Source organism: Sminthopsis crassicaudata, chromosome 2 (genome assembly GCF_048593235.1).
Source record: "Sminthopsis crassicaudata isolate SCR6 chromosome 2, ASM4859323v1, whole genome shotgun sequence".
Lineage (NCBI taxonomy): Eukaryota > Metazoa > Chordata > Mammalia > Dasyuromorphia > Dasyuridae > Sminthopsis > Sminthopsis crassicaudata.
The window spans coordinates 110,820,343-110,843,993 of record NC_133618.1 but is presented as its reverse complement, the minus strand read 5'-3'; the positions used below and the strand labels follow the sequence as shown (position 1 = coordinate 110,843,993).

Sequence of the window (23,651 nt, the reverse complement as noted above, 5' to 3'; positions counted from 1 at the left end):
GGCTGCCCTTTACTACCCAGAATTACCATCCTTCCTCCCCCAACTACCCCAGACTTGTTGGGTTTGTTGTTTTGTTTGTGCTAAGGCAATTGGGGTTAAGTGACTTACCCAGGGTCACACAGCCAGGAAGTGTCTGAGGCCAAATTTGAACTCCGGTCCTCCTGAGTTCAGGGCTGATGCTCTATCCACTGAACCACCTAACTGCCCCTTTTTGTTTTGTTTTGTTTTGTTTTGACCCCAGATTTCTTGAGGAGAAACAAAAACTTGGATTTACACTTCCTTATATAAAGGCTAAAGCATATGGCAAAAGCTTTAGATTAGGAAACCTAGACTACTAACTCAATGTTCAGAACTATCAGTCCAGTCCCAGAGTTTTAATAGCTAAGATACATTAGCTGTACAAAATTACTGTTTTATATTGCTAAGAGCTCTTAGCTCTAAATCTATAATCTTGTTTACAATAAAGACCCATAAATAATACTTAAAATCATATATATGTGGAATTTTTGCCAGCACAAATAAATTATGGGGTTTGCATTTTTTTTTTTTTTAAAAGAAGGGAGAAAAGGCGGTTTAGTGAAGAATGAACTTTTTTCCACTTATAAAAAAGTAATGCCTTTATAAAATGTCTTCTAGTTAATTCAGCTGTTCAGGGTTGCCAAAAGCTACAGCAAATCTCTTTATTTCTTCAAAATGCTGTTTTTCCCAGCACTGTCTTGTACTTTCTTCTTTACAAACAGGAACTCCTTTGCAGTTTAGCTGTAATTCTGTTTGTTCTGCCACAGGCACAAAACTCAGTGCAACAGTTGCATAATGTTCTGAAAATAGAATAGAAAGCGATTTTTTTTTTGTTTGTTTGTTTCCAAAAAGAAAAAACTCAATTGATACTGCTGACTTCAGGATATTATAGTAAATAAATAGGAGTTTGGTGAAATCAAGAGTTTTGGAGAAGATGATATATCTTACACTTTACTTGTAGCTCTTGGAAACATTTCAGGTAAATTCCTAAGATTTCTTTGGTTTACGAGAGATATAGGAGGGAGGCTAGAGATAGATCGGGTTAAGGGATGGCAGGACAGTGCTCTACTCCAAACTAGCAGGAATAGTATTACCAAAAAAAAAAACTCCCTTAAAGAATGAAGTAAATTTTTTCCCTTTATCAATACATTTATCTCCATCTATAAAGTGGGAGCAATTCTTGGCACTCCACACCTAGAGTACAGCCATAAAATAATAATGCTTTGTAAATTTTAAAGGGAATGTGGAGGAAGGGCGGGCAGTTGAATTTTTTTATTTTATTTTATTTTTTTGGGTTACAGATTCTGCTTGTTAAAATTAGGTTGAAGTAACAGCAAGAACTACTTACCTTCTGGCCAGCTCTTACATCGCCACTTCATAACAATCCTTTTATTGGATAACTGAAAACAAGTAGAGAAAAACTCCTCTGAAATTATTTCCAGAACTAGTGTTTCACCAAAGCCCACAAATTAAAACTGTGAGAATTAAGGAGGGGGAAAAACCCTGGGTATAGTCTTCTTCATTGACTACATTATTAGAGCATGCTGACAAAATTCTTTTTTTCATTTCTTTTTTTGTGAGGAAATTGGGGTTAAGTGACTTGACCAGGGTTATACAACTAAAAATCAAAATTCTTTTAAAAGCACAACATCAAAGGATAAAGGTAAAAATATTTGCCAGTGTAGCTACAAGTGTCCCTCTTCCTTCCTAGGAGAAATGTTAAAAGCCTAAGATTCTTTAAAGGCAGAGTACTAGTTTGAAAACGAAGCAAGCAAAATCTGAGCATTCACACAGAAACTATAGAGGATATAAACTGATTCCAATCTTCTTTTATTAAACACAGTATGATTTTAATCATAAGGTATGTGAATTCGCTCCATTATATAAAATTTAAAAAAAAACAAAAAACATGTCAGTCAACAAGCATTGATCAAGCATGTGTTGGAGGCTAAGTCCTGTGCTAAGTATTGGGTATCAAGGCACAGCAGCTTCTTAGGAGCCAACCTTTGTATCGGAGCAGGGGGGTGGCATCCATTGTGTGGGTATGTGTAATAACATGCAAATATATACAAAATAATATGTCAATTTTATGCAAAGTAATTAAAATACAAGGCAGTCTATGTACTGGCAGTTATTAATCAGTAATAGTCTCATGCAGAAAATGGTGCTTGATCCATGTCTTAAAAGAAAAAAATGGATGTAGAGGAAGGTAGAAAGCTTCATGGGCTTCATTCTCATGGGAGAATTGGCCCCAAACAAAGCAGTTTCCTTCGATTAACCTTCAGTGTTTACTTACCAATTCTAGATATTCACCAGTAACAGTCCCATCAAACATTTGGAATTTGCCTCCTTTTTCAGCTTCTATCACAGCAGAAGATTTAGAAAACTTTTGCACCAACTAAAACAAGACATACACAAAAAGCTTTAAGATGGTTCTAGTATATCCAGGTCTTATATTAAGTCAGGGTTTGTGAGACATCGGAATGAGAAGACTACAGAGCACATTTTGAGCTATCAGTTTAGTCTTTACCCCAGACAAAGTCACAAGTAGAACAATCACAAGTCTTAAAAATCAAGGATAGCTTGAGTTTTTCTTTAAAAATCTTTGCTTGAGTAAATGACCGAAGAAATGCTTCAGCTGAATATCAGCTAAAATGCCTTTTTCTTGAAGTTAATGAGGAGCTGACCCTATATCCCCTTAGTTGGAAGAAACTTAGTTTAATTATGGCCTTTTAAGAATACGACAAAAAGGCAGTTCATTTTCCTGTCTTAAAAATTTGGTGTTCTGAGACACTTACATCTTTAGTGGTGAAGATGCTGTACAGCTCTTCTACTGCTGTGTCAAATATTTCCCTCATATGTATTGTCACTGTTGGAATCCTCACACCTACATCCAGAACCATTGGAGTCACAGAGTCCTAAAGCCCAAGTGGAAAAAAAAAAAAAAGGCCCAAAAGACAATTAATGAGGATCCCACCAGAATGGCCCCTTCTCTATTCCTCCTTCTCTCCTCTGGTTTACTCATTAAAATGTGACTAACGATTCCTGAATTATGGATTTAATCTCTTAATTACAAATTATTTTTGTGGTCTACTAAACCTCACAACCTAAACCTTTATTTATTGCAACTGTATGTTGTCATAAAGGCTATAAAATCTGAAATGTCTTGTACATACAGAGGTTAACACTAAAAGATTAATCCCGACCAGGGAGCCTAGAAAGTCAATTTCAAATTTACCTATCCAAAAGGTCATTAAGAAATGAAAGGCAGCTCTCTCCTGATTTAGTATAAAAAGGTTATAACTAAAAACACATCTGGTACCCTCTTCTATAGCCTCTCAGCTAGCAGTGGGATGATAACACTGTCTTTTCAGATGGCATTAGTGATTCCAATTCAGTGTATGGGCAGACTTGCTCCTGGTGAGGAAATTCCAATACACTGCTTCTGATCCCCCAAAGTCCCACTTGTGCATCTACACAAATATATAAAAACTAGTCCACTAATTCCTCAACAATATGGTGACCAGTAAGTAAAAGATATTGTATTTTGGGAAGTCTAACAGAAAAAATGGGTAAGATGTCCCATTCACTTTTCTGGCCTTCTAGATCACTTGTACCACCAAACTCTTCTCCCAGCAAACAACAAACCTGAAAAGTATGTTCGCTCAATTTTCTTTTTGCAGTCAGTTCCTGAGGAGGTGCAGTTTTTGTTGGCAAAATCATTCCTGTTGTGAATTCTATAAAGAAAGGCAAGTAATTAAAGATTTCTCTCTTTTTAAGTACAAATGGATAATACAGAAGGACTGAAGCAACAAAAGGTATTGAAAAGTGTTTATAGAAATGACTCATTGAGAAAAATGGTTCATCCTGTTATTTTTCAATTGTTCGATCATGTCCACCCATGGGGTTTTCTTAGCAAGGATGCTAGAATGGCTTGCCATTTTCTTCTCCAATGGATTAAGACAAGCCTAATTAAGTGATTTGCCCAGGATCATACAGTGTCTGAGGCAGGATTTGAACTCGGGTCTTCCTGGCTCCAGGTCCCACCCTCCATTCACTGAACCACTTAGCTGCCTTCTGAGCTTTGTTAAAGCATGCTTTTTATCATATCTCTTTCTATCCTGACAACTAGTAAATTATATAACCCAGATGTATCCAAATGCCTTGACTTTTTTCAAGTCTCATTAGAATATTGTTAATTACTAATAATGAACTGGACCTGTACTGATAAGACCTGGGATCGGTTCTCTGTTCTGCTATTCACCAGCTGTGTAACTCTGTTTAAGTGCCTGCTCTCTAATTTTGTTTTCTCAGTCTAGAAAATGGGGCTCATAAATGTACTAATCATCTCACAGGGTTGATGAGAGACTTAAAATGAGGTCATTTATTTTGCAAATCATAAAACATGATTTAAATAAGGAACTTATAAATATATAAAATATAAATATAAATTTATATAAATTTTATCTTATAATATTTGATGATACTGATACCTGCCCCTATATTACTGATCATTCATATCATGGAGATGGTGACCCTGGATTCTCAAAGCCTATGGCTAGATCAACAGTGCCCTACACAGAGGAAAATACAAATCCCTAGATCATTTAAGCTGCACCCTGGGTCACAGTCTTTTTGTGGCAGAAGGGTCTGGATAGCTCAGAGAAATGAAATCATGCAGGGTTACAGATCAAAGTGGGAAGTTTTGACAAAAGGTGATCCACCCCAGTATCTTTGTGAAGAAAAACTTACTGACAATAATAAAAGGATAAAAGAGATGGTATTATGGGCAAGAACTTGAAACAAGGTGCTAAGTCAGTGGAATTGATAGAGACCTTTAGCAAGGTGTTTAACAGTTCTCTAGTTCAGTACACGTACTTAGTACTTACTCTAGTTCCACAAGATTCATAGCATATATAAGCTAGGAGCCTCAACCAGGATTCAGACAGGGAGATTCAGAAGCCAGAGAAAGCAGGCAGGAACCAAGACTACAAAAGGCCTCTAAGAAAGCTAACCAGGCTACAGGAAAGGAGACAAGATTTGGAATGAGACAATAAAGGATCTGGACTTTAACACCTGGATGTACTTATGGTGATTACTGAACTGAAAAGAAGATTGCTTCCAGAGATCCCAAGAAAACTCAATAGAGAATATTACATTTTAGAGAAGAATATTACAAGACGGCATCAGAAGATGAGCCTCCTCAGATCAGAAGATTGTCCAATGGGAAGAATGGGAGACACTAATGAAGTGTTTGGGCCAAAACCAAAAGGAAGCCCAGCTACAGATGTAGTGCTGTAAAGATCAATATTGCATAGGAACCTAGAATGTAAGATCTAGGAGCCCAAGGTAAGCTTGTTGTGGTCAAACAGGAGATGGAAATATTAAACATTGACATCTTGGACATCAGTTAACTTAAATGAACACGTGGGTCTTCTGACCAGGTGTTCACTTGGGAATCAACAAGTCAGGGCATCAGTGTGTAGATGTTACAAGATGATCAATGTAGAAAATAGATTGATTACATATATTTTGCAGCCAAAAGTAGAGTGTAATGTGCTCTCCTGGCAGTTACAATTACTAGTCTGTCCTAGGCCCAAGAGAGTACCTTTGACCACTGACCTTTGCAGTTTGAACTCTATCCGGCTCGCCCCTTCTGAGGCCTTCAAAGGTCTCTGGCCACGATCTCTTGAATCTATAGTTTAATAACCAGTAGCGCACTCAAGAACAGCCACGTGTAATCTTAAAAGCCTTTATTATACCTACTCACATAATGCCCTGACTGATGCCCTGACTTGTTGGTTCCCAAGTGAACACCTGGTCAGAAGACCCACGTGTTCACTACCAAAATCCTTACCTCTTTTGGCTACCCATCTTGGCTTGGCCACCCAGGCTAGGGAGCCAGGGTGAAGAACGCCAGGTTAAAGAGCGCGACTGCTGCCTGCAGTGGGCTTATAAAGGGCCTGTGAAGTCACACACACAGCCAATCAGCGAGAGAGTCACCCATTCCGAAGTTATCTCTTCATGGCCAAGAGCCCACCTACAAGGCAGTCCTAAAATCCACAGAAATTACTTCTGGGCCTCAATCTCCTGATGCACTGTGTCCGCCCATTTAAAGGGCCCTTACAGTAGAGAATCTCTATACAGTCAGTTAAAATGACCTAAAGATGACTGTGGATCAGATCATGAGCTGCTTATTGAAAGTAAACTTAAATTAAAGGAAAAAGGGAAAACCATCAGACCATATAGGTATGACCTAAATTGGGATTTATTTTTTCTTTCATTTTTTTTTTTAAATTAAAGCTTTTTAACTTTCAAAACATATGCATGGAGAATTCTTCAACATTAGCCTTTGTAAAACCCTGTGTTCCAATCCTTCCCCCCTTTCCCCATGCCTTCCCCTAAATGGCAAATAGTCCAATATATGTTAAATGTAGTAGAAATATATGTTAAATCCAATGTATGTATATTTATGTATACATTAATGTATACATATTTATACAATTATCATGCCACTCAAGAAAAAAAGATAAGCAAAATAAAATGCAAGCAAACAAGAAGAGAGTGAGAATGCTATGTTGTGATCCACCTTCAGTTCCCACAGGCCTCTCTCTGGGTGTAGATGGCTCTCTTCATCACTGAATAAGTGGAACTGGTCTGAATCATCTCATTGTTGAAAAGAGCCACATACATCAGAATTGATCAACAGTATACTCTTGCTGTTGCCAGGTACCATGATCTTCTAGTTCTGCTCATTTTACTTAACATCAGTTCATGTAAGTCTCTCCAGGCCTTTCTAAAATTATCCTGCTGGTCATTTCTTACAGGACAATAATATTCCATAACATTCATATACCACATTCACATTCAGCCATTCTCCAATTGATGGCCATCCACTCAGTTTCCAGTTTCTAGCCACTACAAAAAGGGCTGTCACAAACAATTTTGCATACGTGGGTCTCTTTCCCTTCTTTAAAATCTCTTTGAGATATAAGCCTAGCAGTAACACTGCTGGGTCAAAGGGTATGCACAGTTTGATAACTTTTTTAGCATAGTTCCAAACTGCTCTCCAGAATGGCTGATCCCTTCTCACAGCTCTATCAACAATATATTAGTGTCCTAGTTTTCCCACATCCCCTCCGGGTAGTAGTATCTCAGAACTGCTTAATTTGCATTTCTCTGATCAATAATGATTTGGGACATTTTTTCATATGACTAGAAATAGTTTCTGTTTCTTAATCTGAAAATTGTCTGTTCATATCTTTTGACCATTTATCAATTGGAGAATGGCTTGAATTCTTATAAATTTGAATGCAAAATTCCAGAGAATAGCAAGAAAGTTAGTTTTCCCAAGTGAGCAATTCAAAGAAATAAAAGAAAATATCAGAATGGAAAAGATGGGAAATCTTCGAGAAAATTATTGATATTATGGGAAAGTTTAATACAAAAATGAGCATGATAAAAACCAAAAATGGTAGGGACTTAATAGAAGCAGAACAGATTACAAAGAGATGGCAAGAATACACAAAATAACTATATACCAAAGATCTTAACATCACTGATAACCAGATGGTGTGGTGACTGATCTAAAGCCAAACATCCTGGAAAATGAAAGTCCAATGAACTTTAGGAAGTATTGTTAAGAATAAACCTATTTAACTTCTATGCAGAGTATATCATGTGAAATACAGGTTAAAAGAAACAAATGCTAGAATTAAAGTTGCTGGGGAAAATATGAACTATTTTAAATATGCAGAGGATACTACTCTGATGGCAGAAAGTAAAGAGGAATTAAGAAGCCTCTTGATAAGTATGAAAAGAGTGTAAAAGCTGGCTTAGAGCTTAATATCAAAAGGGAGGAGTTAAAAAAAAAAAAAAAAAAAACTCAGATCTCAGCAATCAGTCCCATCACTTCCTGGCAAATTAGAAGAAAAAACAGAGGTAGTGTCAGATTTTATATTCTTGGGCTCACACATTACTGCAGATAGTGAATTCAGTCATGAAATGAAGTCACTTGTTCCTTAGAAGAAAAGCTGTGGCAAAAATGGAGAGCATGCTAACAAGTAGAGACATCATCTTGCCAACAAAGGTCCACATGATTGAAACTATGGTTTTTCTTGGAGCAGCATATGGCTATGAGAGCTAGACTACAAGGAAAGCAGAGTACTGAAGAAATGGTGCTTTCAAATTGCGGTGCTGGAGAAGACTTCTGAGAATGCCTTCAACAGCAAAGAGATCAAATTGGTCAATTCAGACTATTCACAGAAAGGTCAAATACTGAAGTTAAAAGTTTAAATACTCTAGCCACATAATGAGAAAACTCACTGGAAAAGACCTTGATGCTGGGAAAGACTGAAGGCAAAAAAGAGAAAAGGATGGCAGAGAATGAGATGGATATTGTCATGAAAATAACATGGAAATGACTTTGAGATATTGTTTATCTTTCATTTTTGAAAAGATCTATGATAGAGAGTTGATGCCATGGCATTTAAGTGAACTGTATTTAAGTGAGGATGGCCTGTGCAAAGTCTCCTTAGAATCATCTGGGTCCAAGATAAGACAACTGGAGATGGTCCTGGATATAGTGGGAGACCTTTGGGAAAAAAGAACTTCCTCCCTTGCCTGACCATGTTTACTCCTGAGACATACCTTGAGTGCTATTACACTTCCATAGTATATATCTTACAAAAGTATAATGATTGTCTTATTTTTGTGTTGATTTTTTCCCTTTTAATGAAAATAAACCAGTTAAAATAAGACACACACACAGAACTACCTCTTCTAACAATTATCTGTGTGTGACAGTCAACCTTTCTAAGCTTCAGTTTGTTCATCTATAAAATGAGAGGCCTTAAAGTTCCTTTCAGCTTTAAATCTGTGATCCTATAATCCTTGTGTCATTCTCCAAATCAAAAAAATCTTACTGCCAACGGTAAGATGACTCAAGATGAAAAGCAAATTCCCTAGTTTGACATTTGAAACCCTCCATATCTTATCCAGTCTTATTTCACATATTTCCCTCTCTTTAATCATCTAGGCAAACTGGATTGTTCCATAAACATAAACATTCCATAAACATAATAGAGCATCTCCTGCCTCTGCATTTACCCAGGCCAGCTTCCAATGCCTTATGTCCTTAAAAGGCTCAGTTTGGATCCTGCCTTAGCTCCTTTGTGTAGCTGCTCTAATAACAACTATATAATATTTATATATCACTTAAAGGATTGCAAAGTGAAGTGATAAAAGAGTTGTCAGAAAAGGCATAGGACTAGGAAAAGTGACCCAATGATTACATGGAGTCCGTGGAAACCTGTTGCCACAAAAAATGTGGAACCATAGATGCCATCTAAGATAGTGAATGGTGCTTCCCATACACATTAACTCTCCTAACTAGGGGCTTCTCTGACTGCTGAATACATTTTTTGTCTCCTCAAGTATTCCTCCTAGAGCATTGCTTTGATTTCTCCTTTGCCCCATCATATCCCACCTTCTACCCTGTATATGCTGTAACCTCCTGCCTCCTTTCAACTCACTCCTCCCCAGCCACAGTCAGTATAAGGACTAGTCATTTTTGGCTTTTCTAGATTCTGGCTGACAGGGAACTTTGCTAGCACACTGTAGGCATTGCAATATTATCTAATTGAATTTATATCATGGAAGACATTAGGGTTCTAGAGACCCAGGTTAGAGATAGCAGAGTAAAATATGACTTGGTGATATGGGAACTAAGTGAATCAGATCCATCTTGTGACTCAGTTCTGGAACTAACTTAGTTGCCTTTGTATTCAATTATGTAAGTCTCATCCAATTTCTATCTTGTGAAGAAAAAAACCATTAAGAGATGGAGAGAAAACTTTTTTGTACTGTTTTAAACTATCCCCACATGGATAGCAAGCTGGACCATCTCGATCTGTTACTTAGAGACTTTTAACCTTAGTTAAAGACCTATGTTATATTGACCAGACACTCGGTCATATTCAAAGATGCATCTAATTTTCTCACAATTTATGTATCTCAAGTAACCTATATATCTTATTGGAAAACTGGCCCCCCCACTGGTCAATCATTTCCTTGGGAAAGACACTTGGGAAGAGTGAGAAACCTTTTTCAAATTTCAGGGACCTGCACTTTTTTATTCTTCCCTTCCCAACTTGGGAAGTTCTCTAGATTTTCCTCCAATTAAAAATCAGATTACTAGGGCAACTGGGTAGCTCACTGGACAGCCCTACAGTCAGAAGGACCTGAATTCAAACGTGATCTCAGACACTTATACTAACTATTATGAACCTTGGCAAGTCACTAAACTCCAACTGCCTTGCAGACTCCCTCTCCTTCCCAAGAACAGTCCTCCTCCAGAAATCAAATGATATTAATTTTGTATCCTGATTAATTTATTTTCATTTAACCATTCTTTTAGAAAAATTGTTTTTAATACATAAAATCTGTCTCACTTGTATTCAGAGTCTCTAGACTGACTGGGGAGTTTGTTGACCCATTTATTATGTCCGTTTTACTAATAAATCATGTGGCTCAGATTGTTTCCTCATTAATTATCAGCCACAGGGATGTTTTTAGCAGGAGGCCTGTGAATCCCCAGAAAAGGAAGACTAGATATAAATTCATGTAGGCAGTATGGGACCTTATATATGAGTAGTGGCAATGTGTTAAGTATGCACCTATGGTGTGAAGAGAACTGCTTGTGTCTCATAAGTACCTACTATGTGAAAAGCACCTTTTCTTTTGAACTCACACTGATGCACATTTTGCCCAACAAGTAAAAGTCTATTGTCTTTGCAGTGATCAACTCCATTCTTTCTCCATTCTGCCAGAATAAAATTAATCCTAGAGCAAAAATGCATATATCTACTCCTGATAAATCTGGTATTAAAGTAAACTAGCTTGAGAATTAAGGTGAAGTAGTAAAACTTAGTAAATAGTAAGGGGAAAAAAGGCCACACCAAAATTCAGTGGCTTTACCTGTTTTTAGAGCTGTCAGGTAATCCTCAAGGGCTTCTCTGACCTTGGCCACCCCTGCAGTTTTCATGAGATCCTTCAGTGAATCTCCTTCTCCTTTCTTTTTACTCACATTTACCTATAAATCAGAAAAATATACACCTAATCACCTGATTTCAAAACAGTAGAATCATCACAGTGTGTTGAATAGGTTTCCTTTTACAAAAAAAATTCTCCAGAGGTCTGAGACTAAAATAACATGCATCACACGATCATAGTTCTCAATGTCGTCCTGCCCAGCCTCTTCATTTAACAGATGCCAAAACTACAGAAGGCTAAAACTACAGGAAGCCAAGTGACTTGCCCAATTTCCCATAGATGGGATTTGAACCTGTCTTCTCACTTCAGAGTCAATGCCTCCAAACCATTAGGCACTCTCTCAGTGCAACCCAGAAACCATTAAGAAGAGCACTAGCTTCCCTCTCTCATCAGCTTTCCATGTATGGTGTAATCTGTGCTGAAGAGGGATCTCTCCGATAGGCAACTCTCACCAATCCCTTTAATGAAAAGTCACACATCTGAGGAACAGCTATTATTTGCTTTCTTTAAAAGTTATTCAGTGATACAGAGAGGCAATGCCACAGGAAATATTCTGGAAGAAGGGAAGGAGACAGAAGAGGAAAATAGCACCACACTAAGAGAATTCACTCATTAAAACAATGTGATGATTATAATTCACTAATACTGCCAAATGGAATTACTCCATGGGATAAGCACTTCTCCGAGTGTTCACCTTCCACAGCAAAACAATTGATTTTAAATATCACAAACCTCTGTATCATCGACTTCATTTTCTTCAGAGAGGTGGGGTATTTCAACTGATCCTCTATGCTTTGCACCAGATTCCTTGACTGTACCTTAAAAGAACAAAATGAATTCTTCAATTAAAATCAAAACCCAATCATATACAAAAGCCAGCCTTTGCTTGCCTAACCCACACAGCTCCCTAATGCAATTTAAACAAAGTCATCATACAACTGAGGGCTCTCTACTAAACACAATCACCAGTTCTCTCTTCCCAGCATACAACTCTATCCATCTACCAGGTGAGTAAGCTAGGTTATCAGAGGTCTTTGCCTGGACCAAAATGTCTACCCCATGACATTGGACATTCAAGTCAAGAAACTATCAACTAAAAGTAGGAAAGGGGTATTATCTTTTTAAAAGCTTATTACCCAGGCCTGAAGGGCCATTCAGGAAAACAGGGGAGAAGGGAGACCAGAACATAAGGCAAAACCTAATAAATCTACTCACCATGTTTCTATCTGGGTGAAATTATGCTCAAAGGAACACTAAGCAGCCTTGAAAGGATGTGTATGTGATGGATTATGTAATATATGTATTATTACATTATACATATGCACATTATATTATGTATTTATATTTTAAATATAGCTACATGTAAGGTACTGATAGAAATGTGTATTTTGAATTTACATTTATATGTTAACCATATATAATATATAATGCAAAAATATGAATTTATATTTACATATTACATAACATACAATGACATACTACATATAACAAATATACAAAGAATGTATTATGAAATATAATATAATGTGTACACACATATAAGTAAATCATATATAGGTTGACATAAATATAAACATATGTAACATGCACATATACACATAATAGATAATATATATTATGCATGCATGTTTGTACACACACCCTCCTCAGATTTCTCTTAGGACCAGGGAGAGATGGCCACCTTTTTCAAAGCCCTGATCTACAGGCAAGCCAGTAACAAACAGTACTGGACTTGGGGCTATTGACTAATGTCTATACGGGTTCTCTGTCTACTTAAACAATGCCAGGAAAGGAGTTTTATCAGCTACATGCCAGGAAAGTCTTCACTAATAAAGCAGGCAAGAGTTCCTTGGTACTTCTCTAGGAAGCAGCATTTGTCCACTGTGAACAAGTCATGACAGATATCAGGAGACTGATTAATCTAGGGACAGTATTTTCCTCAAGTTCAGCAAAATGTAAGTCACTCCTGGCAATTCTATGGTGAAAATGGAAAAATGCAGGCTGGATGGCTGGGCTGTAGCGTTAGGTAGATTCAGAACTGTATGAATGTCAGGACCCAAAGATCAGTGACTAAATAACTGTGTCAGTCTGTAGGAAGTTTGACCATGGAGTGCCTCTGGCTTTGCCCTCAGCTCTTCTGTTCAACACTTTTATCAGTAATTTGGGTGGGGGGCATATGTGGTATACTTAACAAACCTGCAGGTAACACAAAGCTGAGCCAGATCACTAACAGATGACAGAATCATAATCCAAAAAGATCTCAGACCAAAAAAAAAAAAATATTTACTGTATGGGTGCATATTTAGCCTGGAGAAGAGAAAGCTTAGTAGCAGAGGTTTGGGAGAAGGATAAACAAAATGGTCTTGAAAGATCTGAAATGCAATCACACAAGAGCTCACAGCTCTGAGATTTGTTCTGCTTAGCCCCAGAAAAAAAATTGGGACTCATGGTTAGAAGTTAGAGGGAAACAAATTTGTATTTTACATAAAAAATAAAAATAAAACTTCTGAACAATTAAAAATGCCCAAAAATAGGAAGGGGCTACCTCCATGTCAGGAAGGTAACAGAGAGAAGAAGTGCTTTTCTTACCACCACCCTCACTCTGGAATCAGATTCTAAGTCCATAATATCTCAAGGAGAAAGTCTGAGTGAAGATCCAAGGTGATAAAAAAGGAAGGCTTACCCACTTCTTAATTTTGGCGAGGACTAAATTCGTTTCCATTTTTCAGGATGCTGCCTTCAGTAAATATCTTCCCTAAATATGCCCTACCATTTCAGATCCTATGGCAGTGCCTGCATTTACTGAAATAGCCACAGACCACAAATGTACTAACAAGGTGGAAGATCTTCCCAGTGTAAAACTGGGCCCTCCTGCATTTGGGAAAAGGAAGCTCATCCCTAAGGCTTCTAGGAAAACCTCTATCAGTACTTTCCACTCAACCTCTCAGAAAGCCACAGAAAACTTCGATTAGAGGGACATAGCTGGTACAGGCAGGTAAGTGGTATGCTGGATAAAGGGCCTCAAGAAGATCTGAGTTTATATACAGCCTCAGACACTTCCTGGCTACGCTGGGCAAGTCACTTAATTTCTGTCTGCATAAGATCCTGAACTATAAAATGATAACAAAAGCACTTTCCAGGGTTGTTGTGAGGTTCAAATGAGCACTGGTACTTAGCAGGGTGCTGGATAAAGGCTTGATAAATACTCCCTTTTGTTCACTGGGTATATACTAACCCTTAAGGAAATAACTTCTAAATGTGAGGAAATCTCCAAGCATTGAAGGACAATCCAGTCTTGAAAATGATTCCCAGGTCATCTATATGCTGTTTTTTCCCCAGCTAACTCAGCAAATATTTATCATAACTAATGCTGTGGGAAGATAAACCAGTTGAAAACCTACCTTAGTCCCTGTCTTCAAGGAGATCATAATCAATCTCACTAGGAAGATAGGACTCAGATGCATAAAAAGCAGAAAACAACGTAAGGCAGAAAACAATAACCAAGTTCATATTTTACACACTCAGTCAAGAAAGCAAAGAGTAATGATAAAACAAAAAGTAATGTGTCCCCACTAATACTGGGAAGGAGGTACAGTTTGATATGCTCTCAGAAGGTAAGTAAAGGAGAAACAACATTCCAGGCACCACGAGGAAGAGAATGGGATCTTAGAGGTTCACATAATCTGTTGTGGACCATTATATATTATACACACACACACACACACACACACACACACACACACACACACACACACATACACACACATATGTATATGTATGTATATAAAATGTCTTTTTCCTATTCAACCATAATAAAAGTAACCTTAAATAAAATCAGTCCATCAAAAGACACTGTCAGTCACTGTGCTAAGCACTGAAGATAGTAACAATAATTAACAACTACAAAGCAGCTTCAAGGTTGGTAAAGTGCTTTGCATTTTGGTCCTCACAACAACTTTGTTGATGTAAGTGCTCTAATTACACCCATTTTACAGATGAGGAAATTGAGTCTAAGACAAGTGCACTTTTCCAAGTTCATAACTAGTAGATATCTGAAGCAGGATTCAAAGTTAGGTCTCCCTGACTTCAAATCCAAAACTCTATACTCTTCATCACCTTCCAGATTCTAAAATAAAGATGTAAAAACACTCACTATATCCTTATTCTCAAGAAATTTGTCTTCTAATGGAGGAAATAACATTCATAAATGGGCATGGGTGTGGGTGTGTGACTATACACGCCACATACAGAATAAGTAGGAGGTAACCTTAGCAGAGAAGGCACTGGCAGCTGGACAGCCTAGCAAAGGCCTCTGGTAGAAGGTTACTAAAAGAAGCCAGGGATGCCACAAGACATGGGGAACAGCTAGTGGAAAGGTAAGGAGACTAGAGTTGTGACATGCTGTGTGAGAAGCATTAAGTGGGCCAGTTTGGCTAAAAATCCATAGAGTGCCTAAAAGGGAGAAATGTATAAAACTGGAAAGACAAGAAGGAACCAATTTATAAAGAGCCCTAAATGACTAAAAGAGGAGTTTGATTCTAATGATACTACAATCATCATATCATAAATACACAGCAGTACTTGGATTCTCTCTTTTCTACCTCCAAAATTCATATGTCCAACACCTCTACAAGAAAACACCAGAACAGAAATGATAATACTCTGACTACAAATTAGAAGATTGAGTGTCTAGTAGCCACTGAAAAGGCTGGAATCATCCCTAAATCTAAGAGAGAGACCTAAGTGCTCTCTTATCTTTTCCTTAAATATCAGCTTCTAGCCTAGGTAGCAATAATCAGTAAGCATTCATTATTTCTTTTGCTTGGGAAAGATACCGCAATCTTTATACCTACCTAAGCTGCCCATTCTAAAAGAAAATCCCAGGTGTGACCATATCAGAAGCCTGACTTCCTCTGGCCTGGGAACAGACGGTCTCATCTCTCATTCTGCTCCCTCCAAGTCCATGCTGACTGCTCCTCAAAATCACTGGATTTCAGATTTGGAAGAAATATCAGAGACTATTAGGCCAGTTCTTCTGTGACATACCTAACAAGTTGTCCCCTGGCCTGTGCTTGGATATCTCTACAGAGAAAACTGGCTATTTCCTAAGATTACCAATTCCACTTTTGGACAGGGTGTAATTGCTAGGAAGTTCTTTACATCAAACCTAAATATGTCTCTATAATTCCTGCTCTTTGCTTCTACTCTGCTGTCTGGAGCCAAGCTAAACAACTTAATTCTTCATCCATATGATAGCTGCCTTCAAATGCACAAAAGTAACTATTGTAGCCCCTTTACACCCCCATTTCCTTCATCTAGCAATCATATGGTATGATCTTAAATCCCTTCATCTTTCTAAGTCTTGGTTTTTACATGCTCTCCAACCAATCAACATTCTCCCTGAAAATGTGAATTGAACACATTTTCCCAAGGTTTGACTTGACAAGAACTAAGTAGGATGGAACAGTTATCTTCCTAGTTTTGGAAACTAAGCCTCTCTAAATGCAGCCTAAGATCAGATGAATTCTCTTGACTATAACAACATTCTATTGACTTAATGGACTTGTAGTCTAATAAAACCCACATATCTTTTATAGATGGAACTATGTCTCTCCCCATTCTATAATGCACTTAAAATATTTTTTTTAGTGATCTTTTTTGTTTTTAGATCACCCACATTTCCTATTGTATTCCTCTCCTGATTCCTTTCTATAGCCACCATTTAAAGCAAAGAATTTTAAAAAGGAAGAAAAAAAAAGTTGAGTATAGCTCACATTTTTAAAAAGTCTAACATTATACACAGCATTCCACACCCATAATTCCCCATTTTGGCAAAAAAAAAAAAAGGAGAAGGTATCTTCTTGTAACTCTATTTTGGATCAAGCTTAGTCTTTATAATTGCAGTATTCAGTTTCAAATGCTGTGCTGCTGTTGTTCTTTCCATTTACATTGTTCCAATTAATGTTTTGCATCATGTCATATAAATCCATGCTTCTTAGTATTTATCATATTCACTTTCTCAAACTCATCACATAACAATATTCTATTATATCACACAGTTTTAGCAATTCCCAAAATGATAAACATTTGTTTTGTTTCAAGTTATCTGCTACCACAAAAAGATTTTGATGAACTGAGGTTTTTATTTTTGTCATTGCCCACCTTAAGGTATATGCTTAGCCCGTTTTGTGCTTTTGAAGCTGATTTTTTGAACCCAAGTGGAGGATTTTACATTTACCCAAGTAGACTTCATCTTACTTTATTAGTTAAGCCCAATGTACCAGTTTATCAAATCTTTCTGAACAGTGACTCTGCCATCAAGTATGTTAACTGTCCTTCCTAGCTTTATGTCTTCTGCAGATCTGCTAAGGATGCCTTTAATACTATTGTCTTAGTCATTAATAAAAATATTTTTTAAAAAAAGGAAAAGGAAGAAGAGAAGAAGTTGCAAAGGGTCAAGCATAGATTTCCTGGAGCATTCTACTAGGGAACTTCAAAATTGATAGCAAGTCATTAATGACTGTCCTTTGGGTCTCAATCATTCAACTATTTCCAAAATCGCCTCACTATACAATTACCCTGATCACATCTCCACCTCTTCCACATAAAAAACGTGAGAGACTTTTTTACTAATCAATATTGATTAATAACAAAGTCTTATTGATTTGCTAAAAATTCAGGTAAACTATATCTATATTATTCTCCTTGTTTACCTGTTAGAACCTGGTATGGTCTTTTCTTGAAGAAGTTAGGATGGCTCTTTGTAACCACCATTTCCCTTTCTAGTTGTTTATTTACCCTTTCTGACAAAAACAACTATAAAATGACAATAATGAGAAGGAAAGGAGGAACAGAATTCTGTCAGTATCTAGAAAAATAATGTTGAAAGAACTCTCTCCAACAACTTCTCAACCAGAGCACAGTCCACCTTTGATTCAGTAGATAAATCCTAGAGAAGTTCAGGCTCTTGAGTACACAGATGTCAAATGACATGCCCAGAATTACAAAGCTAGTAAAATGTCAAAGGCAAGATTTGAACCCAGCTTTTCTTGACTCTGAATGTAAAACCACACTCACTAGAGCATATGATATGTTCTAGAATGTTGCCCGGAATTAAACTCAAGCTCACTAGCCTAAAGTTTACAGACTCCATTCTCCTCCCTTTTCTGAAATCCAGGCTTTTTTTTTTTACCCAATTCAAATCTTATAACACATCTCCTGTCCTCCATAATATTTCAAAAACCACCGATATCTCAGCCATGTTTGCCGTGACTTTTCAGAGCCTATATTTATAATTCATCTGAATCTAGTATCTTGAACTCATCAAGTGCATGGCACATAGATAAAGCACTTATTAAGTGCTTACTATCAAGGGGCATCTAGATATTTTGTCTTATTCCGAATTATCTCTAATAACAATTCCCAATTAGCCATTTTTGTTCTGATCTTTTTAGTCCAAAGATGATTCTCCTCCACAGAGAAAACAAACAAAATCAAAATTGAGCATCTCTGCCTCTTTTCAGTTACTAGTTATCCCACCTACTGTGAACATTTTTTCCTATTTCTTCTTTGCTCTTATTTTTCCTAATGTAGCTTAACAAGAAAAAAAAAAATTTAAAGAGAAAAAAGAAAACAAAAATAAACACGTTTTGGCTGTGTTAGTGTTCCTCATCAGCCTCAGCTCATTCTCAGTATTAGTGTTCCTGACACTGTTCTTACAGGTCCCATACCACACTGCCCCAGTTACCTTTCCAGCTCAGTTTGATGTTCCACTCATAGAAGAAAATCAGCTTCCCCTTGCGGCTGCTGCAGGAGGCCTCCCCTTCCACCTGCTTCAGGTCACTGATCTCACAGCTGCCAACCTCATTCTCCACCATGACCCCCACCAGGAGCTCCCGCAGCTTCCCCTTTGACCAGTTGGTTGCGTCCCGCTCTGTCCTGTTGGCAGGAAGTTCACTACAGAGATTTACCCAAGAACAGAAGTGCCATGATGGGGTCATCCTTGCCTCCCATCCAGCCCCAAATTCCATCCCTGAAAGTTCACCAAGGGAGTGGGTTATAAGAGAACAGGGCTCCCCCTCTAGCACTGTCCCCCCAAACATTTCAATCAGTTATCCACTGCTAATCTGCAATCTGGTGGATTTCTCTAAAATGTTATTAAACTTGCTTACAAGTAAATAAAGCAAAATTTGCCTGTATCATTCCTTAAAGATCCATATTCACAACTGAATATGAAACCCCAACACTTTTTTTTTTTGCAAAGTAATAAAGTTAAGTGACTTGCTCAGAGTCATACAACTAGTAACAAATCCATTTATTCAACCTACGTTTAGCTAGTCTCTAGTGCACTAACTACCACAAACCCCTAAGGAGAATATCAGAAAAGTATGAGAGGAAATCTATGCCCTCAAGAAGATTTTGACTAGTAGAGAAGAAGACAACAAGGAAAATCCTGCAATTCTTTGCCCCATTACATCTGTAAAGAAGTGAATCAACAGAGGTTTCTGAGGAAAGAACAGTCAGGGTGGTCTAGGGTCACCAGAAAAGGCTTCATGGAGTACACAGCTGGGGTGCCCTTGAAGAAGGATAGGGTAACCATAGGAAATAAGGTGATCTAGGTAAACCATAGGAATAACGCAAGTAGGGAATGAATATAAAATTCCTGGAACAAGGAGAAGACAAGCCAGGTTAGAGCAACGGAGCCATCCCATCTAACGAACCCTAGTTCCCTACTGTTCTCAATACAAACTTCTTGTTCCAGCTAGGGTAGTCTACTGTTCCTACAAAGCTGCCATGGTCAACCCTTCTCATTCCCCCACTCCTCCACTGTAGTGCCCTCTCACATCATTCTCCCACTGCTTATCCAAATCCTGCCTGCCAAGTCCAGCCCCCCCCCAAAAAAAAATCCCACATCTTCCATAAATCTCAAAGTTATTCTATTCCTAATCCCCCTTTTCTGAATTTCTACACTGAGCAAGCTATCTGGTATCTAGCCTTCTAGAACACAATCTTGTATCTATCTAAACATGACTTTCAAAGTTTACAGAGACCTTTCAAATGGTTTCCTTCAATGTTGATCTTGAATTGTTTCCTGTATACTAAGGGTTGCCTCTCCAACAAGGCTGGTCCTTGGACAGAAGGATCACATTTCATATATCTTTTTTTTTTTTTTTTGGAATGACATCAGGGTACCAGTACACCATCAGAAAGCAATCTGGTATAATGAAAATAGTTGGACTTGGAGTCAGAACACCTCAATTTGGATCCTCCCTCCCCCCAACTTCTGCTGTGTGACAACAGGCAAATCTCTTTATTCTCTTAGTTTGTTACCTCTGCAAAATGAGGAGACTAATACTTATAATACTCACCTTGCAGGGTTGTCGTGAGGAAAATGTCTCGCAAACATTAAAATACCATAGAAATGAGAGTTCTTACTAAGTGCCTAGGAGGTAAACAAGAGCTTTGCTTGAAGAGCCTTTTACTACACTTATTGGGGGATGTCTTGACAGATATATGGTCTGGAATATTCATCTCTCTGAAAAGAAGTTTTTCTCTTCTGTAAAATGACTTGGATGAGACAAGTTCTAGTCCTTTCCTTCCAGCACTAACATTCTGTGACTCTCTCAAGGGACTTAAGTCTTGTAGGCTAGACTATACTAATTCACATGAAAAAACTCACTGCCAACATTAAATGAGATTATGTATATGTTTGTAATCTGTATTCCAATGAGGAAACGAAAGTCCACAAATATGCCAAGGAAAAATGAGTTGGGCAGAACTTAGAGTTAACGTGGCTGAGCTCTTGAGTGTGATTGCCATATATACCAGTGTGGGTCATACCTCTGCAAGCAAGTCACCTAATATTAGGTCAGTAGAGGAAAGGGTTTGGAACTGGGAAATGAGTATAAACTGTTTGCATTTTTGTTTTTCTTCCCAGGTTACTTTTACCTTCTGAACCCAATTCTTCCTGTGCAACAAGAAATGCAGTTCTGCACACATATATCGTACCTAGGATATACTGTAACACATTTAACATGTATGGGACTGCCTGTCATCTAGGGGAGGGAAGGAGGGAAAATTCAGAACAGAAGTGAGTGCAAGGGATAATGTTGTAAAAAATTACCCACGCATATGTACTGTCAAAAAAATTATAATTATAAAATTAATTTTAAGAAATAAAAAAAAAAGAGGAAAGGGTTTGGAAAGCTCAGGTCATGAAAAAAACAGCCCTAATAATTCCAAATAAAGCCCAGACTCAGGCATAATTGTCACTCTCATATAGAGATTGGCTCATCAGTTTCCTGAGGAAAATTTTTTTTTAAAGATATGGGACTTGGGCTTGCATGGGACTGGTGGGCCTGGAGACAGAAAGCCCTGAGTTCAAATCCTGCCTCAAACAGTCTCCTCATCTGCAAACTGAGGATAATAACAATAATAGCATCTACCTTCCAGGATCGTTGTGAGAATCAAATGTGGTATCTTGTCAAGTTCTTAACATGGCGTTTGACCCATAGTAAGTGCTATCTATTTCTCTATCTATCCACATATAGGTATGTGAGAGCTACCATTATTATATAATCTACCAGCACCTTAAGTTTATAAGAACAATAATCAATAATGAACATGGCACCAAGGAGAGTCCCGAGTGTGGAATAAGAGAACTCGATTTAAAATCCCGTCTCCTCACTATCTATGTCGCTTGGGACAAATTACTTAATCTCTGGGGCTTGTCTATAAAATGAGTTTTTGATAGACTATAAAGTCCCTTCACACTTAATCTGTGATCCTAACAGCCCTCATTTATAAGCTTTAGGGTATTTTATAAGGATTATCTCACTAAATTCTCTTTAATAATCAGTAATTTGTGGTAGCAAGGATGATATAAACCCAAACCCAAATGCTTCTCCTGGACTCCAAAGCCTTGATTTCCACCTTCTCCCACCCTTAGGAGTACTGCTTATATATATATATACACGTGCATATATGGGAGACTACAAGCAGTCCCAATGTACGCTCGCTCTCTGGGAGAAAACAGAGAAAGCTAACGCTCCACACTCTGGTCCTAATTAGTCCCCAGCTCCTTCTAACCACCCCCACTACTTGGCCCGGGCTCACCCCTAAATAACAAGGTGGAAGGCACGGTGCACAAGCACGTTATCCGTCCTAACTCGGTCCCTGAGAAGAAAGACCTAGTGCTCCGGCTCCTTAACAAGTCTGGGGGGCCCTCCCCGCCCCCACCGCGAGGGAATGTTTCTGGCTCCTAGCTAAGCTCGCCACCGTACAAGGCCTCTTCGTCACATCTGAGAAGTCCCCATCTTAATTTCCTGCCTCCCCCCTCCGCATCCTTTCTTTCACACAGGGTTCAATTTAGTGCAAAGAACCCCCTGTGAGGAGGTGGGAGGCCGCTCTCGCTACAGTCTGGCGTCCACTACACCTGCTCGGACTTTAGTCTCCCAACGTCCCCAAAAGAGAAAGGAAGAGGGAGCCTGAGCCGCTCCATCCCCTTCCCACCCGCAGCTCCCCCCCAAGGTCACAGAGCCGTAGATGCTCCGACCCGGGCTCCCCTTTCTCCAAGTCCTCGCCTTGGAAGGAGGATGGGCTTTGGGAGCGCTGACAAGAGAGCCCCTTCTCCCATCCCCCTCCCGCCGCCAATCACTTGGAGAAGTGACAGAGCTCGCCCTCCCCCTCTCCGCAAACGCTGTCAGGAGGGAAGGAGCCGGGTACGCCTGGAAGGGAGGGGGAGGAGGGAAGAAGAGGGTCCCAAGGGTGCTTATGGCACCTACAGAGCCGAACACCGGGCCGGGGGCGGGGAGGAAGAAGGATGGGCAGGCGAGCGCGCACAGGATGCGCGAGGAAAAGCCGGCGACAAGGGGCACAGGAGAGGGCGCCGATACACGCCGAGGAGAGGCGGCGGCATCCGCAGCCGGAATCGCCCTAGTCACCGGCTCCCAGCTCCAGGGGGCAAGGGGCGCTCCGGAGCCCGGCGGGGAGCCGCGGAACGCGCGCCTGGCGTCCGACGGTCCCGGGGAGCCCCCTGGCGCGCGGCCCTCCCCGGCTCCGCGCCCGCACCTGCCGCAGGGTCCCAGCCCCCCGGCCGTCTCCTCCCCAAGCCCGCACCAGTGCCAGTTGTTCACGTTGGTCCCGTCAGCCCTCTCCTCTACGATCCAGCGCGGATCCCCCTGTCCCCACTTGGCCATGGCGCCTCAGGCCGCAGGGCCAGTCGGGCTCCGGTTCCGCCCGGCCGGAGGTGGAAGCGGACCCGCCTGGAGCTAACGGCGACAGCGGCGGATCCTCGCCGGCGTTTCCGGCCTTCTGTGTCTCAGCCTGAAATCCTCGCAGCACCGAGAAAGTGCCAGAAACTCCCGCCCCCGGCCCCGCCTCCTCCGAGCTCCGCCCCGCTGTTCCCCACCACTGCGTCGGGGACACACCGGAGCCCGGTGGAGTGGGGCCGCTTGGTGGGCTTCGCGGGGTTTAGGGCCGGGCCCCGCGGCTCTTCCCAGCTGCTGCAGGACGTGTGTTTTCAGACACTTTGCTTTTCTCACACACTTAAATTCCCATCCATCTCCATCATCATCCGTCGT

General features: G+C 39.5%; 1 protein-coding gene across 1 annotated transcript; it reads right to left on the bottom strand.

Annotated features, from left to right (window-relative positions):
- Positions 1 to 394: 394 nt before the first annotated feature.
- LOC141554746 (activator of 90 kDa heat shock protein ATPase homolog 2-like) lies at positions 395 to 23,416 on the bottom strand. The gene is made up of 9 exons (XM_074287015.1): positions 23,188 to 23,416; positions 18,818 to 19,008; positions 11,803 to 11,888; positions 10,996 to 11,110; positions 3,667 to 3,755; positions 2,817 to 2,936; positions 2,315 to 2,416; positions 1,367 to 1,418; positions 395 to 818 (listed from the first exon to the last, which is right to left on the bottom strand). Exons 1-9 carry the CDS (start codon positions 23,265 to 23,267, stop codon positions 637 to 639), a joined length of 1,017 nt encoding a protein of 338 aa, XP_074143116.1. The 5' UTR covers positions 23,268 to 23,416; the 3' UTR covers positions 395 to 636.
- Positions 23,417 to 23,651: the final 235 nt, after the last annotated feature.